The sequence below is a fragment of the Liolophura sinensis genome, chromosome 7, assembly GCF_032854445.1.
Source record: "Liolophura sinensis isolate JHLJ2023 chromosome 7, CUHK_Ljap_v2, whole genome shotgun sequence".
Classification (NCBI taxonomy): Eukaryota; Metazoa; Mollusca; class Polyplacophora; order Chitonida; family Chitonidae; genus Liolophura; species Liolophura sinensis.
In genome coordinates, this window is record NC_088301.1 from 9,526,981 (window position 1) to 9,545,748 (window position 18,768).

Genomic DNA, 18,768 nt, shown 5'->3' on the forward strand with positions numbered 1-18,768 from the left:
ATGAGAGTGGCAAGTGTAATGCATGGATGAAACTACAGTGCCTCGAATAAATTGCCGACCCGTGGAAAGTAACTAACGGATTTAGTTAGTGCTCGGCGTAAATCATCGACCTTTGGCAAGCTACAGACCGATTTTCCCAGAAGTTTCGCACGGATATGCAAATCCTTTTCAATGTCACCCAGGCACCACATACAGCAAGAGATGGGAATCTGCAAAGGCCAGGTTTGAATCCCCACCTCATGAGGCCGGTGTACCTTAACCGTTTGACTACGGTCATGACTGGTCACTGCCACCTAGCGATTGAATGAATGAATGATTATGGCTTAACGCCACATCGGCAATATTTCAGCCATATCGTGGCGATCCTAGCGATTGAAGAGTTAACATCAGAAAACCGCCCACCTATTGTATCAGACCCCAAGGACCCATTTTCACAAAATTATCACCCTTTCGTAAGGCTTATCGTGACTCACGGCGTCTTGAGACGTTTTAACTCAAAATGATGCCATTTACGAACTTTAGTTAATTTAGGAATAATTTAAGAGAAATTTGAGATGATTTGAGTTGATGTATACACCCTCATGCAACTGCTTCTGCTTGGTCTGTACTTTATAGATGGATCTATGAGGTCATGCAGACTTAGAGTACCGATTGCTTTTTCTGTATTATCTAATCCACATATGCTAACATGTCTCTTAAACTTTCATTGAATCGGTTTCAGCTTCCTTGTGCCGGATTCCAAATATAGACAAATATCACGTGACTAAAATCTGACGGTCTTTCATTTTTTTTTTCCGTTCCCTGCACATAAATGTTTATCGATAAGAAAGGTCTGGTTTAATGAACACATTTGCATATAACCAAGGAAACAAAATCATTGTAATTCCAGCCCACTAATACGCCACATTCATTAATTTGCTAGGTGTTTCGCGTTATAACCAAAAATAATTCACTTATACGACGGCGGCCAGCATTATGATGGAAGGAAGCCGGACAAAACCCACGACCATCCGCAGGTTGCTGCAAGATCTTCCAATGTACATCCGGAGCGGAAGCCAACATGAGCTGGACGTGACCTCACAGCGACCCACTCGTCAGAGGCTCCTAGGTCAATGCGCCGCGCTGGCACGCTAACCCCCTCAGCCACAGAGGCACGCTACATGCCACAAATAACAGGACTGTCAGGTCTCGTTGCTTACACACTCTGTGACTTGTACAAGTAACGACACCATTAATTTCAAGCTGTCTTTTCAAAAAGTCCAGCTGTAGTGAAGAAAAGAACAGGGTTATGCTTTTCAGCAATCAGAATAACTGGATAAGTCGGATGTAAAATATACCTACTGCTCCTTGAAAATTACCTTCATATCCCACACGCTACATGATCCATCTGTTTAGTATGCCCAGAGGAATTTGAACTGTAATCCCATTCTCAAATGCCTTGTTTTTTCAGTTCATTGACATAATCTTAAAAAGCTGGCATCTTAACGCGTATCAATTACATAAATATACTACATTTTTATTCACTTATAGCTTGTACAGCAACGTCACTAACTGGAGCCAGCACTGTGTCAGAAGTGACGTGTGCAAAGCGATGCCCAAGATGTAATAAAAGTGTTGCGACACTAGCCAGCTTTAATGTGAAATCACCTAAACTTATGCCACAACCTTTGTAAATTCTCGACACAAGGGACCAGGACGCCACGCAAACGCCATTTCAGGTCCTTGTTCACTGATCGGTCAACCAGGCAAACGATATCCTTGTAAATGTTCCCTGTTTATAAGTCATCTAGTGTTTTTTGTCATGTCACTGGCTTCTTGGAGTTGTAAACTTTGATTCCATTCTGCATAGAGGCTCTGCAGTACTTCATCAACAAGGCACCCACTCCGACCTTCTCTGTGGCCAAGTCTCTGCAAAGAAGCAAGGGGAATAACTTATGAGTAATGTATTTTTGTGGGGGTGGGGGGGGGGGGGAGGGGGGATATTGTTTAGTGCCATACTAAAAAATTATTGACTTATTTCTTTGGTGGGTGTTTCACGAATTACTAAAGAATTTTTCCCTTCTATGACCGCTCCCCGCATAATGGTGGGAGGAAACCGGGCCGAGCCATCCGCATGTTGCTAGAAGACCATACTCCCTAATACAATGGCAGTCAGTATATTATTGGTGTAGGAAACCAGGGAGTGACGATCAAATCATTGATCTTTGGCAAGATATTTTGGCAAACCTTTCCATTACTGATGTACACTTCTCACATGCATGTAAGTGTGCAGAGCAAACTGCATGTAAGACTGTGTGAAAGCACTGAAGATCGTTTGTGGAAGTTCCCGAGAACAACGACAGCAGAAAAGTCTTGGAAAATTTCCTGTCCAATAATGATCTAGAGCTCACATCTTGTGCCGTGTATTGATTCACAGACAAGCCCCTTACATAGCCTCTCGCCCATCATATGCATGCCAGCTTATGGAAGAAGTTAGATGTGAGAACATACTACCAGACATAATTAAATCCTCGATTGCATAAAACCCGAAGTGTCCAACTGACTGAATCACAGCTGTCACAAGATTTATAGACAGCAGAGCTGACCTGATATATGGGGTAATCTCATCCAGTGTCCACTTCTCCCTTGTCTTGAACAGGAAATTTAACCTGAAACAAAGATCAAAGCAGTCTCTTAAGAAGTAGTTTTAAATCAGTACAGGCTTTACACATAACCAGTTTATAGGATATTTCATCAAACAAATTTGGAAGCTCTACACTGAATTGAGAATTCGTGTCCACACGGTCAAACATTTCTTGAAAATTGTTATTTATTTGTTTGAATTGTGTTTTATGTCATGCTCAAGAATATTCCATTTATATGACAGCGGCCAACATTAAGGTAGGAAACAGGGTAGAACCTAAGAGAAACCCATGACCATCCTCAGGTTGCTGGCAGACCTTCCCACATTTACCTGGAGAGGAAGCCAGCAATGGCTGGACTTGAACTCACAGTAACTGCATATTGGCATGCTAACCCCCTTGGCCACCTCATGTCTTGAAAGGAAAACTATCTAATCATTAATACTCTAATTACTGACACACCTGGTCTGCTCTTTTTTGGCTTTTTTGTAATTGTAATAGCAATACAAAGACAGTCTCTCTTTTCTCTCAGGGTTATTCCACCCAATGAACAACACACCGTGTTTATCAACCTTTTCGCATGCTTGCAAGGTGTGTAGTAAAGAATATTCTAAAGGCATTATGCTATGTAGATTGATAAAATTATACTTTTTGTGAAGTCCAGAAATTGGCTGATCCAATCAATGGAGTTTTGTCTCTAAAATCAAATTACAAATGTGTATAAATTGCACTGAAGGCTGCTTTTTCATATGCGAAAAGGAATTAGGGTTTACATATCTTTGTCCAAAAGAAAAAAAAAAAAAAAGACCTGCAAGAGAGAAGTATTTTTAGCTTTCACCTCTACTAATACCTGCCCTAAAAATATGCAGAATCACAGTGTGTCAACTTTCTGAAATTAACATGGATTTGGTAGCTAGGCTACCAAAAGCTTGCCTGTGGGAAACACATGAATACAAAATTTCAGTTCAAGTACTGAAGTCATAAATTCAGTAATTCACTGTAATTAATACACACACAGAGAATCAACCATGGAACATCCCCCTCATGTGTGCGAAATATGAGCTCAGAACATGCACTACGTTTTAAAATACCACCCCTAACATTTCGTTTTGCGTTGCTTACCCTGTTATTGGACACTGACGCCCATGCTCGGGGAATAACAAAAACCGTGGGCTATGCCTGTACTTTGTAGAGGTAAAAATCGCTAAAATTCAGAAATCTAATACTTCCCTGTTCAAAATTTAATCAGTATGTGTGCGCCAAATTTGAAAATTAAGCTTTGAGCACCTTAAATATTTCAAATTTCCATCCTTTTTCAAAGGTTTTCACAAGCACATTTACTGAGGCAATGTATGTCTCCACTGTGTGCAGCCATACACTTCACAGCCAGTGCAAGTTACACCTGCTTCGCAAAAGTCTCCTGTAACACATTATCTTTGCTTTTCTTTCCTCTGTACATAAAGAATTATAATATTAAAATTAAATTAAGATTGCCTCGGTCCTCAGGGTTGGGGTTCCAATGCAACTCTCACTTGTCTGGCTGAGGCTTGAGATCAGGATGTTTGTTAGGTATTCAATACTTACCAAAACCAGACAGTATTCAATGGTCTCTGCACAGCTTACTCCACAAATGAACCTACCTGCTGTTGCCTATATTATAGTAAAATATAGTATATTCTTGACTACGAATTCAACTACCTATCAAATGAAACTGACAGAGAAAATTTAACAAATAACAAATCATGGTTCATCTTTTACCTCTCGCCAATATCCTCTGGTAGATTGTCCGCTGGGAAAAACCAGATCACTTCAGGTCGGCTACATCTGTCAATCAGGGCAAGTCCCTGGCAACCAAAAAAGTTTTATCAGTTTTACTAAAAAGAACACGAATTAATTTAACCTTTGTTAAATTTTTTAAGATATGAAAACAGGCCTAAATGGCCAAAACAATTTTCTTCTGAGAAACCAAAAATATGATGTTGCATTTTGTTCATTCTCAGGCAACAGAAATAACTCTACCTTTTTAGCTAAAATTGGTCTATCTATTAAGACAGACATCTCTTAATCCCAGGTTAAAATTGATAACCTGGCGTTTTAAATTTTTCAATGCACCCTATTTTGCTTACATTACGTTTCATTCGTACATGAACATTATCTTGTGCAGCGTAAGTTTGAAATGGACAGAATATGAGCAGAGAATAATAGAATATCTCGTAATACAGGTGATTCCAGATGACGTAACAAAATCATGGTGACATACTTTTGTGTTGCGTCGTTATTCTCTTTACAACACGGTGACACTAATAAGCACATTTTAACACGGGTAGACACCTAATTATGCGGCAATTCGTGTAAAATAAATAGTTCAGGAAATAAAAGTCAATGATTGAAGACAATAGGAATTAATTTGTATGTAATTATACGTTACTGCATACCTGAATACTAAGCTCTGCCTGTGTTACGATAGTAGTAATGCCAGCACTTCAGCCAACGCATGCTTTACCACTGCATGGCTGAAACCTATGTCACAACTCACATGAGAACAGGTCCAGAGGGTATGGCTCAGGACATTACTTGAGCTGAGCAAAACTTATTGTCTTACGTGAACTGCTAAATGGTCATTTTCGGTTCAATTTACAAATGTGAGAACCTTAATGGGGAACTCGTCGAACTCCTTCTTGCCTGTATCAGGAAGGTCCAAAGCTGTAAAACCATTTGTTCTTTCCTTTATTATGTCACAATTATCAGTGTATGTGTGCTTATAACACGAGGTACACACACACACTGCGACTTCACAGAAGAAAACAATATGTTCTGCTGTCATTTGGACCATAGGTGTAGCTCGTCCTCAACTCTTGCGTTGTCCCAAAATAATATTACAAGAAGTTTTTTCACATGTAGTTATTAGCTACCGAATCATTAGAACTCTTTGAAATGAAGGCAAAAGTAGATGGCCTGAAGAATGTTGACCTTCTTTTGCTACAGGCCAGCACATGCTTCCCTGACTCCGTAGGTATACAGAAAGAATATCCAATGTTGAGGCTATATTCCTGGCCTGTTCGATGAATGTGGTAACTTCCTCAAAGTGGACCAACAAGGAACCTGGGATTTGCTTTGTGCATGTAGTACAATGGGCTCAGAACACTGATGGCTCATGTTGCACACTATTTAAAACAAAAACGTCCCATGATGTTCCAGGTGCTTATTATGGATAGACAGACCACTGCAGAATCCAACATTCTGAATACTAGTACTCAGTGCAAAAAAACTGACCAAAAATATATACCATAAACTATTGTCTTGGACAGTTTTTAATTCTCTCTCTCTTTTTTTTTTTTGATGCATACTTCAGTTTTGCCTTTACCTTATATTTCTTAAGACAAAATGGTGGTGTTTAATATGTAGAGATTACTACACAATGTACCTCTAGCTGGTAGAGACTGGTCTTCATCCCCTGTGGTACACTCTGCTTCCATACTTCCAGGAATTCTTTAAAATTGAACTGGAACAAAAACACATGGAAATGTCTACCTAAACAGAGGTCAATAAATCGATAGTTGCATTATTTATTTGCTACAGCAGACTTTATAAATATTAAGATTGATTTATTAGAGAATTCCAAAAAAAAATGTGAATCTATATGTATCAACGATCATCTGCAGGGTATTCAACCGTTGCCATGGCAACCATTATTTACAATCTTTTATGTATTTTGGCATTGGGTTTCATGGGTGGGTGAAACCAAGCAAGCCTTTCATCAGGCAACTCACAAACTTTCTGACAAAGTCACAGCCTGATTAGCAATAGCTAGATTTGAGCTTGTGGCCTCCCTCATTAAGTGTTGTTAAGCTGAGGTGAGAGCAATGCTCTACCAGAATGTGAATGGCTAGGCGAAGCAAGCTGAAAGGGAGTGAATCTTGAGAAGCATGTTTTCCCAAAATTTTTGAAAAAAATTTCAAATGACACTTTTTCATTCAGATTGTCTTACTTTTTCTGCATGTCGTAAAGATAACTCTGCAAAAAACCTGCAGACCTTGTCCTCATTAAGCACATACACAGTCTTTCCTGTAAACAAGATCAGAACATCACATCCAGCTTTAGACCCATGCTCGTATGTGGGTTCAGAGATAATACAGAAGAGTTAGACGCATCATGAACATACCTGTAAAAATAAAACGCTTCACAAGTTTTCAACTCTTTCGACAAAGATTCCAGTAACACAGTCAGAAGAAGGTGAAACCTTCTGCATTTACACGGTGATACCTTAAATTCGTCTTTATTATTATAAAGATATCAGGCAAATTAACATTTCATACATGTATTTTTGATTTTCGCCCACATTTTCACACGTAATATTTTAAGCAATTATTTGATAGCATTTTACCTCCCTGATACCTGTAAATGATTAAATGCTCTTCATGACTGATTAGTGATTAACACTGTGCTCAAGAATGTGTCCCTGACAAAATGACGGTCAGGCTTATGTGGTGGAGAAAACTGTTGTGCCTGCATTAGGCCAGGTACCTGAAAAACCTCCTTTAGTTTATAATAAACAATATTACACTTGTATTTATTAGGGTTATTTTATTCGTGTTTTTTATGGCAGGACTCAAGAATGTTTCACTTATACGACGACAGCCAGCCTTATGTTGCCATCTCACGCATCCAAGAGCTGCCCATAAGATGAGGAAATTTGTGTGAAACCACCACCCTTTGAGAAGTTTGTGCCAAAATGTGAGCTGTGAATTGTAACTCTCTTATACATACACTGTCTAGTTTAGTTATATATGTACTTATGTACTTACCTCCTTTGTCCTCTTTATTACCGTAACAGTCCAAAACATGCAGTAAGACAGACCTAGAATTCCAGAATTAAAAACAAACCACATTAATGAAAAACAATCTAAGGAAACTTCTGTATAAAGTTTTTACTTGCAGCTTGTTTCCTCAAAATAATCAAGTCCCTCGCACATACCAGATGATCAAGAAGCTGCTTCAAACATTCCACGAATGTCCTCAGCTCTCAATTTCTTTCAATTTCTCTTCTATGCTACATTTTACGAAAACATTAACTATAGTTCTTAATCTTAATCCAAAGAAATGACACTTACAGAAAATTTGGGAACTATTTATAATATTACAACACAAGTTAGAATTAGGGCTTAAAGGAAAAGACAACTCAAAAATAAAGTAGGTATCCCTGGATAGACCACTTAAAACTATGCATAAAAATACTTTCATTTATTAGGGGTCCACGGCATCCTAGCAGGACACTTCTTGAAATCGCTCGGATTATTACTATTATTCTCCAGAACTGGTAACGGTAGAAAAAACAAACTTTGGAGTTTTAATAATGAACCTGCGAAGTAGCTTTTGACGTTTTGTGCTGTTTGGCCAGTCATTTTGCATTTTATCGATGAGCTTAAAAAATCTTCACCAAAACAGCTAACCCTGGGGAGATTAAACTTCATTTACAGTTTCTAGGTGGATTGCCCTACAAAAGCTTTGTGGAAGACTGTATGAAACTTGTCACTGCAGTTTACCATGGGAACAGGCATCAACTTTGCAACAATGTATTCTTTCTGTCTTTTGTTATCCAGCACCAACTTTGCAACAATGCATTATTTCTGTTCCCTTTTTTTCTTCTGGTATTAGTAGAAGATCAAAGCCACCTGATCTCTGTGCTACTCTTCAGTCCTTGTACTGTACTAGACTGCAATCTAGGATTCAAACCAAAAACATTCCTTTCCATCTTTTGCATGTTTTTTTCGTTTTTTCTGTTTTTATCTTTATAATTTATGCTGAGCATACAGAGCCCATCCCCAAAAAATGCTGTCCACGACAGCTATACATGTAGCCCAGCACTGCTATCTGAGAGCAATGTTTATTTTCTTTTCACTAGTTTTCACACATGCCCCAATGGACATTGTATCCAACTGCTTGTGGTTCAAATCCAGATAATACCTCCCGAACTTTTTTTGTTTTCCCATTATCATGATTTTTATAGACAACAAGCTACCAGAAGTGGCTAAAGACAAGTTGCGTGGACACTGGCAACGCTGTCGAATAAAAGCTTTATTTTCTTAAATTGTTTTTTTTTTTGATGAGAGTTAAAGGCATTCAACCATTTAAATTCGAAAATGGCCTTTATGGACTACCAGTGTTTATGATCTCTGACACCACAGGAAGTTTTTCCAACCCTGAACACCACATTGAATAGCTCTTTCTTACCCATGAGTAAAAGATGACTGGAATAATGTTCTCAAAAATGTCTTACCACTAGTGAACATAAGGAAACAAAGGTGATGTGACATCAACAGTTCCAAAACATCATCACTATGGCCAATAAAGCCCGAATTTCCAAAATATCTCAAAATTTCTGCAGTGGTTAGCATGTTAGTGCAGCACAACAATATAGGAACCTTTCACCGATGCTGTTGTGGGCCTATGGTGCCTGGTGGTAAGCGTGCTTGCACAGAACAACTGATCCAATGCTATCATTATCTGACTTTAGGTCCAGCTTATGCTGGCTTCCTCTGCAGCCCTATATGGGAGTGAGGGAGTGCTTGGGGTTTAACGTCATACTCAACAATTTTTCAGTCATATGACGACGAAGGAATCATTAGGGTGCATGTACGTGTAATGTGCCTCCTTGTTGCAGGACGGATTTCCATCGCTCTTTTATTTAGTGCTGCTTCACTGAGACGACTTACCGAAGGCAAGTAAGCCGCCCCGCCCGAGCCATTATACTGATACGGGTCAACCAGTCGTTGCACTATCCCCTTCATGCTGAACGCCAAGCGAGGAAGTTACAACTTCCTCTTTTAAAGTCTTAGGTGTGACTCGATCAAGGGTTGATCCTGGATCTACCGGTCCCGAAGCGGACGCTCTACCAACTGTGCTATCCGGGCCGGTCCCTATATGGGAAGGTCTGCCTGCAACCTGGGTACGGTCTGGGTTTCTGACTAGAGTGCTTTCACCATCATGCTGGCCATTGTTGTACAAGTGAAATATCTGAATATAGCGTAAAACACCAATTAAATAAGTCACTAAAGCTGTGTAAGAATACATGTACATGAATGTCTGTATCAAAGAAGGCTTATTTATACCTCGGGAAAAGGGGCTCAAGTTCACCACAGTAATCCTCAGCAGGTGCCCCCTCTGATAGCCAATCATTTTCCTCAGATAAACTGATGATGTGGCCCAGTACTTTGGTGAGAAAGTCAAACTCCAGCAACCTCCAATGACCTGAAACATTCCCCAAAACCTTTGTTCAAATGATTCAGTATGAACAGATAGGATTTATCAAGGACTTTACTACAGAACCAACATCCTATGTTTTTCAGCACTTTCAAGGACCAACTGTTTCAAAAACACACTTCCTTAATACATAATATTTTGTAAGCTTACTTAATGGTCCAATCTGAAAGTAATGCAAAATGATATTTAACACTCCAAAAGCACATACAAGTACTCTCAAGGAATAATTAAAAAATGAACTATTTTCCCAGGACTTTCAAGGTCTTGAAAACCTTTGAACAAAATTCAAGTACTTTCATGGATTTGAAGGACCTACGGGAACTCTGCAATGGCTGCACACAGGAAGAGGATAGGCTTCTATTACCTTCTATTTCACAGGCATGCAGTTTTCTCAAAGCCTCTAATATCTCTGACTGGCTGGCTTGTACTGAGTTAAGCAGATCTGAAAATGTGTACTGTAAAGAAGAATAAAAGAAAATTCATTTCCATATCATTTGCATGATTTGATTTTTTCCTCTTGTGAATTGTAGTCTATCGTCACACTCAAGGACTTTTTTACTCACCGACATCATATTTACTTTACAATAAATTTCAACCAAAATAACGGACAGGAAGATACTAAATTTAATGACTGAAATGTTGACTTTAGTGTAAGATTGCTTCGTGATCCTGGGGCCTGGAGTAAACCAATGACTGGCCAGTTACCGGCCAACTATCTCACATGTGACATACCGTACCTTCTCAGTAATTACCGACCCTCGCTAATTAAGACACACTGACAGTAAGCCAGTAGATCGGACAAGTCTCCAGCAAAGTGCTCACCATGGGTGACATCACCATGCCAGTGGGTTCAGCTGGTATATAGGCCTAACCTGGCTTATAAAGCCAGCCCTTCCTGACAGCTAATACAAAGCAACTCACAATGTCACTTTTCAGCATTCGCACTTGATTGAAAAAAGAAAAAGATAAAAATATTGATACCGGAATATCAATCTGGTGAAAATATATCTTTGCAATTTCTCTTCCCACTACACTTACCATGCCGTTTTCCAGGCTGTGTTCTACAAACTATGCTTTCCAATATTTAAAGTCCATGGTTGTATGACATTATTTATGCCTCATAATCGCAGGATTGTCTTGAATCTACCGATCACTTGTCTTCCTCCCCACTCGTGTAATATAAGAATGGAACACGGATGATCACTGAAATAATAATGCTGCCTTGGATATGTAGATAAAACACCCATGACGATAACGCGCGTGTCGATTTGAAGGCAGACTTTCCATTTATTACACACGCCGTGTCTACTTTGGCGGGAACATAACATAAATCTGACAGCTGAGTCCCATTGAGGAGGGCGAGGTGTGGGAGTGGGGGGATTTGGGCTACACTTTGTTTAGATTAATTTTATAAACGTAGTTTGCAACATATTACCACGGGCATTTCAAGAAAACGTCAGTACTACACGTAGATTCATGTGTATATGTCACTAAATTAGCTAAACCGGGATTTAAACTTTAGCATTCAAATGCCTCCAAATGATGCACAGTATGACATGGTTTCATGGTACCTCAACACCCATCCCTCAGAAACCTCACATTCGGACTTCAATTAAACTTAAAATTAAAGTATCTTGATAAAGTCCTCAGTTAACTGTTAGTGAGACAAAACAGGCAATGTGTAAGTGGATTACAAAAATCAAGACCTCAAGCATAACACCAGCTATAGGTACTGGTTTTAGAAATTACTACCAGATAACAAACTCAGAAAAAAACGCATGACTTAAATATTATGGAAATTCACAGCTTGTATGTATCCCACTGATAATATGTTTTTAAGGAGCTTTCCCAAATCATCCGCAGGCTTACAGATACATAAAATAGCTAATGAATGAACGATAACCTCCTGCGAAAAAACTTTTGAACCAGGTTTTATTTTTAATTTGGCAACAACAGCTTTTAAACAGGGCTTGATCAGCAGGAGTCATCACCAGATGCTTCTGGCCACATCAAGAGTCCCAAGAATGGACACAAACTATTAACACTGGTATTCTTAAATAGATTCCAAGCCAAGATTTCCTCGTATTTGAACAAACATGCATTATACAAGACAGAATTCAGCAATGAGTGGAATTTGACATCGGCCAGTAGGTTACAAAACCTCCACAACTGTCCAAGCCTACATACATAAAGTATGCCACACCACATATAATGGCTGATATGATGGGCTCGGGAATACTGTGAAATAAGTAAGCAGCTGTGTATATTGTTAAACTGTGCCAAACTTTAATTTTCTTTCAGAAAGGTTTGTATCAAGTCGTGTCGTTGTTGTCGTTTCTGCAGAATTGTTTCTAGCGTGCGCTCGTTTAGTTTTCTACTGCCCACCGGTTTACCCTACGATGTCTAAAATAAACTTTCTTTTTCAGATAGTCTTTGTGTAAATTGTAAATACCACTAGTTGTTATGAATGACTTAATTAGCTTTCAAATTTCGAGAACCACATGTTTTGACAATGTCATGTATATCCAACGAGAGATTCTATTGGCTAATATTCAGTTGAACACAGCTACTCAATACATATGTAACAAACGCGATGTACCCACGTGTTACTAGCTAAAATTCCGGAAATGTCTGTTTTTCCAAATTTGTAATTTTGCAGTTAATACAGGTCTACCAATGTGTGTGGAATTTTAAACGGCACTGGCATGATTGAAAAACAGACGTCCAATCACACAAGTTAAATCTTCTCAAATCCCGGCAGAATGTCTCTCCCTGTCTTGCCAAGCTGATGAGGCTCACTGAGGTGTGACAGAGATGTGAACTACTGTCACTGATCGACTACCGGTAATCCCCTACTCCCCACACAGAATGTACGACGCAAGACGACACTGCCCCTACAAGGCATCATGGTACACATATTCTAAACATGCCTCTGAAATTATTGAGAAGGTGTGGTCTGTCATACTGTGGTAACAGAAGGCAAGATATGACCTCTAGCAAACAGCATGGCTGACTTCACCAGAAAATATGAACAACTACTTTTTACTGCCAAGGTCCCGAGAACCACATCAGATTTCATATACCTGGACATTTGAAAATGACCTCAATAGCTCTAATGCAGACACATAAATCAAATAAAATTATAACTAAATTAATGTTTGCTAAAATTACAGAACTTAAAATGTGTCACTAGGTAATCATGAATGTTTATTTTGTAAAATCAACCAACCAATCACATACAGTGTCTTACTACAGGCCATTCGGTTTAACAGAAAGTTAGTGATTGGTTACCTTGTTACCATGGTGATCCTCGTCTTCCTCACACTCTTTGCCGCTGTAATAATTTTCCTCCAACAATTCTTTCAGCTTTTTAAGTCGTGGCTTACACCGCCGAAGCTCATAATAACTGTGTAACATTGAACACACCTGAAAAAACAAAACAAACAACATATATCTTTCGCTCTAGAAAGTTAATTAGAAGAAAACAATATTTTCATATATTTACAATTGGCGATCTTAGGTATGAGGATGGGTCCATTTATTACATGTGGTTAGCCCACTGTTAGTAAAAGGTTACAGCAGGTGGCATCATATCATTACAATTTTAACTCAGGTTTGCTTTATTTTCGCTGATGTTCAAGATTTCAGTCACTCTTTTTTATGATGAACCGCTAAATATGTTACAACGAGCCAGGATTTCTGTGATAATGAACTCCTGCTTCTGTAACAACGAACACCCAAATCTCTTATAATGAACCCCTAGTTCTGACATAATGAATCCCCAGGTATATCACAATGAGCCCCTAGTTGTTTGTCCATTCTGAATGTTCTCACTGTCATTTTGAAAGCCATTCATTGTCTCCTGTTTTGAGCATGTTTTCAACAATGAACCCCTAGCTCTGTTATAATAAGCCCCCAGGTCTATTAGAATGAACCTCTAGTTCTGTTTGTCTATTCTGAATGTTCTCATTGTCACACCGAAAGCCATTCGCTGTCTCCTGTTTTGAGCATGTTTTAACAATGAACCTCAACTTCTGTTATAGTAAGCCCCAAGGTTTGTTAGAATGAACCTGTAATGCTCCGTCTATTTTCACTGTTGTCACATTGAAAGCCGTTCAGTCTCCTGTTTTCAACAATGAACCCCTAGTTCTGTTATAATAACCTCCCAGGTCTATTAGAATGAACCTCTAGTTCTGTTTGTCTATTCTGAATGTTCTCATTGTCACACCGAAAGCCATTCGCTGTCTCCTGTTTTGAGCATGTTTTAACAATGAACCTCAACTTCTGTTATAGTAAGCCCCCTGGTTTGTTAGAATGAACCTGTAATGCTCCGTCTATTTTCACTGTTGTCACATTGAAAGCCATTCACTGTCTCCTGTTTTCAACAATGACCCCTAGTTCTGTTATAATAACCTCCCAGGTCTATCAGAATGAACCTCTAGTTCTCTTGTTCATTTTAACTATTCTCACTCTCACATTGAAAGTCATTCATGGTCTCCTGTTTTGAACATGTGCTTAGCATGATATGACTGAAACATTGCCAATGTCTTATTTAACCACAATAATTCACTTATTCCTTGGTTCTTTTACAATGCACTTCCAGTTATGCTATAATGAACTCACAATTCTGTTAGAATGAACCCTGTTCAGTTACAATTAACCCTTAATTCTTTTATAATGAATCCACACTTCTGTAACAATGAACCGCTATTTCTGTAAGAACAAATCCATATTTCGGTAACAATGTATTTCTAGTGCTGTAACAATGTGGCCCTAGCTCTGTTATACAGAACCCCCTATTTCTGCTATAAAGAAACTTTAGTTCTGTGATAAGGACACCTACAAGCTCTGCATAGTTGTATTAAAATGAACAGCCAGGATCTGGTCAGTCCTGTTAAAATGAGCCCCTAGTATGATTATAATGAACCCTTAGTTTTTACAATAGTTCTTTACCTGTAAGGGCCTGATATCAGCTGTGTCACACGCCCCTGCCAGGTCTTTCCCCGTTACACATCCCGGCACCAGTAGCAGAGAGTTAGAGATGTCGGCTTCCTTGATGTCATAGGTCCTGTTGGCTGTACACAACACAGCATAATCCTCCTCTCCCCCTCTAATCACCACCCTGAAACATTCACTTTCACATCAACCTATAACGATAGCCTTACATTTATTGTTTAAGTGCCCAGAGTAAACCATCAACCTTTGGCACCTAACTCACAACCTTTTCCCAAATACAGATGTGCTCTAGGTATTGGAAGGCGCAGACAAGTGGTTAATACTGGGTACAAAAAACACACAAATGTTGTTTATTGTTACAGCAGCAGAATCAACAAATTCCCTGTCCAAGGTCAATATTAAACCTCCACTGACCTTTGTCTATCTGTACAAATGCAATTTTCAAGTGAATTTTACTGTGAATACAGTAGTCTGGGGGCAATAAATGTATAGGGAGCTGTTGGGTACTAGATCTGACTTCAGTGAGATTTGTGTTATAAGATGGTGGAGAAGAGTTATTATGAAGGCCTCCCTGATCACTGACAGGTGAATATGACTTACTCATCTCCCTGTGACAGAGAACTTAGTACAGTGGCATCCATCTCCATAAGAACTAAGCTCTCATTGTCCAACTGCTGAGAAAAGCTCAGTGTCTGGACGTGACCCTTAAGCTCAGACTTCTCCAGCTTAGCAAACTCCAACAATGCCTCCACATCTTCAGTTGTCCTGACAAAAAAAAAAAACGAAATATCAGAAAATAAAAATAATTCAATAAATAAATAAATAAAACAGACAAAAGAGAAGGCAATACACAACAAAAGAATGATAAAAAACCTTTAATACATTCCATTTATTTAAAATATAATCTTAATATTTAAATTAAAAAAAAAATGCTCTGCTTCATAAATGAACTCATTGCCTTTCTACAAATCTCCAATCAAAATGTACTTGGTGAACAGTGTCTACAATCATAGCCTTGTGGTTACGTGTCCAAACGAGGGTAAAACTCCCTAAACTACACCTCCATCATCCCTCACCCCAGGAAATAATACTTTTATGCCATCCCCAAAATACTTTAAGTCAAATAAATACTAATTAAACTTTTGCCTCTGATATTTTGTGTGTCATTAATGTTTTACCCGTGTGATATAGCAGGCTGTTGACACGACTGGTTCATATGTGTATTTGTAAGTTCAAGTTTAGCTCATGCTGGCTTCCTTTTTGGCCGTATGTTGGAAGGTCTCCCAGCAACCTGCAGATGATCATGGGTTTTTCCTAGGGCTCTCATCGGGTTTCCTCCCATCATTATACTAGCAATACTCTTAAGTAAACATAAAACCGCAATCAAATAAATATATAAATAAATAAAACTAGAACCCAAGGGCTGTGAAATGGGTCTGTTGCCTTTATTCTATTTTTATTTTTTCATGTAATGACAATGACAAATGACAAATTGTCTTCTAGTACAATTCATTGGTCTTCTCCACCCATAAAGGCCTATCAGTTATTCTGTCCGTAATGGAGGACCCCACCCCACCTCATTAGGACGTGACTTTAAAAAGAATGCAACTGTCCTATTTGGCAACTTATCACGGCAACATATCGTAATATAATACGTTTTGATTCTTACATTGTACAGTTGTATCTCAACAGTACAAATACGGCAAGGACACATAAAATACATGTACAATCTGTCAACCTTTTTTTTTTTTTTGTTAAATTTTTTCAAGATTATATCCAAATGTTCATCACATATAGCAAACGATATATACATGTGTATACGGTAGATGTATAGGCCTACATACACCCACTGGTACAGATTCTTGTAGTTACATATAGGACTACAAGTATATGCATGTACACGTTGACTGCCCAGAATTACGACTTGCCATAACATTCTAGAATTAATAATTTCAGCTCTTCCACGAGGAATGAATCTGAATTCCGCTCATAGGCCTACACTTATTTATTACACCTCAACCTGTAGGTCTACTGGGTTTATTCCAATAACTCACTCACTGACAACTTTACCTTTTCATTTTGTTTTGATATCAGAAAGTGCAGTTTTATTTCATTCTATGGTAACCTGCCTAATGCAACAGGTAATTTTTTTTTTTTACCTGTCGAAACATTTCTGCATGCATAAACAACTGCTGTTTTGGGATCAAAACATGATACACTTGTTATGCTAAATCCAAATGCAGGCCTACATGAGAAGACAAAACTTTATTATTTGTGCATTATTTCCTGGCAGTATATAGTATAAATCTTGAGTGTTTCTGAACACTAGCTGTTCTCATGATCGTTGTATTTCGTTGCAATTAGCTTCTCTCTTCAGAAATCGCTGATACATGTGTACACGTTGGCAACTGGACCCTCGATGACTCTTTAATTTAGCACAAATAACTGACGATCGGCGTATAATTAAAACCGTAGACTGGGAACAAAGAAAAATGAAGATTTAATGCAATACAGTAGCAGAACCTCCTGTATAGTAAATAACTATAGCCAAATAACCATTTTTTCAGCCCTTGTTACATCTTCATGGCAAACATTAGACATGCTATAGAAAGTCACAGATACACATTATATATCACAGTAGTCATTCTCCATGGCTGCAGGTAATGGTATATGAGACTTTGATGTAACCTTCAGTTTCGGAAAACTAACACGTCCTTGAGAGTGTCGGGCACATAAACTACTTTGGAGATCTACTTTTAATATTGACAGGACTGTTTGCTTTAAATCTCCCATGAAAGATATAGCTACCTGGAATTTTGGCATACAAATCGTCATGCATATACAATACGCTCTGATTTAATTTTAGAAACATATCTTCTATTTTCTAAACACATTTACGCCTGTACGTCCCATATCTGTAACAATAACCAATAATACATGAAAGTATGACTCAAAACATAATTAAAATTTTTATTCAATCCATAATCATAACACATTAATCCCAACAAAACAATGAAGAAAACATCACGAATGGAAACTAATATTTGACCATAACACACGGTCTACTTCGCTAACCACACTGACAAGCTGTACTTGGGTGAAACTACTTTCGGCACTGTCTTCACAACTTTTCATGCCTCTATACTGGGCCTCTGGCGAATCTCACCCACAGACCCATAAAAATAAATAAATTATAACGTTAATAGGAGGTGACTCTCAAACATGTAACAGGCAGAGTCAACCTTTCACCTCCCCTTAATTTTGCACTGCCTCATGTGGTACTATGATGTCAATTCTAACAAACCTTGACAAACGTCAGAAACATCAGCCTTCCCTTGTGAAAAGTGAAGACCAAAAGTTGCGTTTTTTTTCTTTTCTTTTTTTTTTTTTTTGATTTACATATTGGTGCAAGCAGTTGTACTCAGCCTTTCGATTCTTGTCTCACTCTTAGATCGGCGAGATGACCATACTACTTAATTATGGTGTGTATTTACAGATAAAATATGATACGGATAAAAGCCCTTTAATTCCAAAGACACGGCTCCCAAATTTACAAGATATACGACAGTCACAACGATGGTTGGCAAAGCAAAACAAACCTACCGTCCTTCCATTTTCCCGCGAAATGTCTTCATGTTGGCACAGCCACGGTTTCGTCAATATTTTCATGCCTGTAGTTAACTCATGTCCTTACTAACTGAATTTCTGTGTTTGTTTAGTTATATTTAGGATGAATACTAAGCATATGAATTCTAAGACAAGACGACTGTAGCAAATTTGGCAACTCTTACTTATACGACGAAGCGACTCGGGTTTATTCCCATCATATTACTAATGCCACTGTGAGGAGTTTGGAATAAGTAGGCGTGGCGAATACATGGCGTCAAATGACGAGGAAGAAACACGCGGCAAAGTCCAAACCAAAGTCAAA

At 38.5% G+C, this 18,768-nt stretch overlaps 1 protein-coding gene across 2 annotated transcripts; it reads right to left on the bottom strand.

The window, feature by feature from the left end:
• Positions 1-1,208: 1,208 nt before the first annotated feature.
• On the bottom strand, positions 1,209-18,651 carry LOC135470389 (sister chromatid cohesion protein DCC1-like). Of its 2 annotated transcripts, none has more exons than XM_064749301.1 (12): positions 18,441-18,651; positions 15,438-15,602; positions 14,835-15,003; positions 13,173-13,307; positions 10,246-10,336; positions 9,731-9,869; positions 7,427-7,479; positions 6,610-6,686; positions 6,046-6,123; positions 4,380-4,465; positions 2,586-2,648; positions 1,209-1,908 (listed from the first exon to the last, which is right to left on the bottom strand). In XM_064749301.1, exons 1-12 carry the CDS (start codon positions 18,470-18,472, stop codon positions 1,800-1,802), a joined length of 1,197 nt encoding a protein of 398 aa, XP_064605371.1. In that variant the 5' UTR covers positions 18,473-18,651; the 3' UTR covers positions 1,209-1,799. The 2 variants fall into 2 exon arrangements, with proteins under 2 accessions (XP_064605371.1, XP_064605372.1); XM_064749302.1 differs by lacking the exon at positions 18,441-18,651 and adding an exon at positions 18,237-18,366.
• Positions 18,652-18,768: the final 117 nt, after the last annotated feature.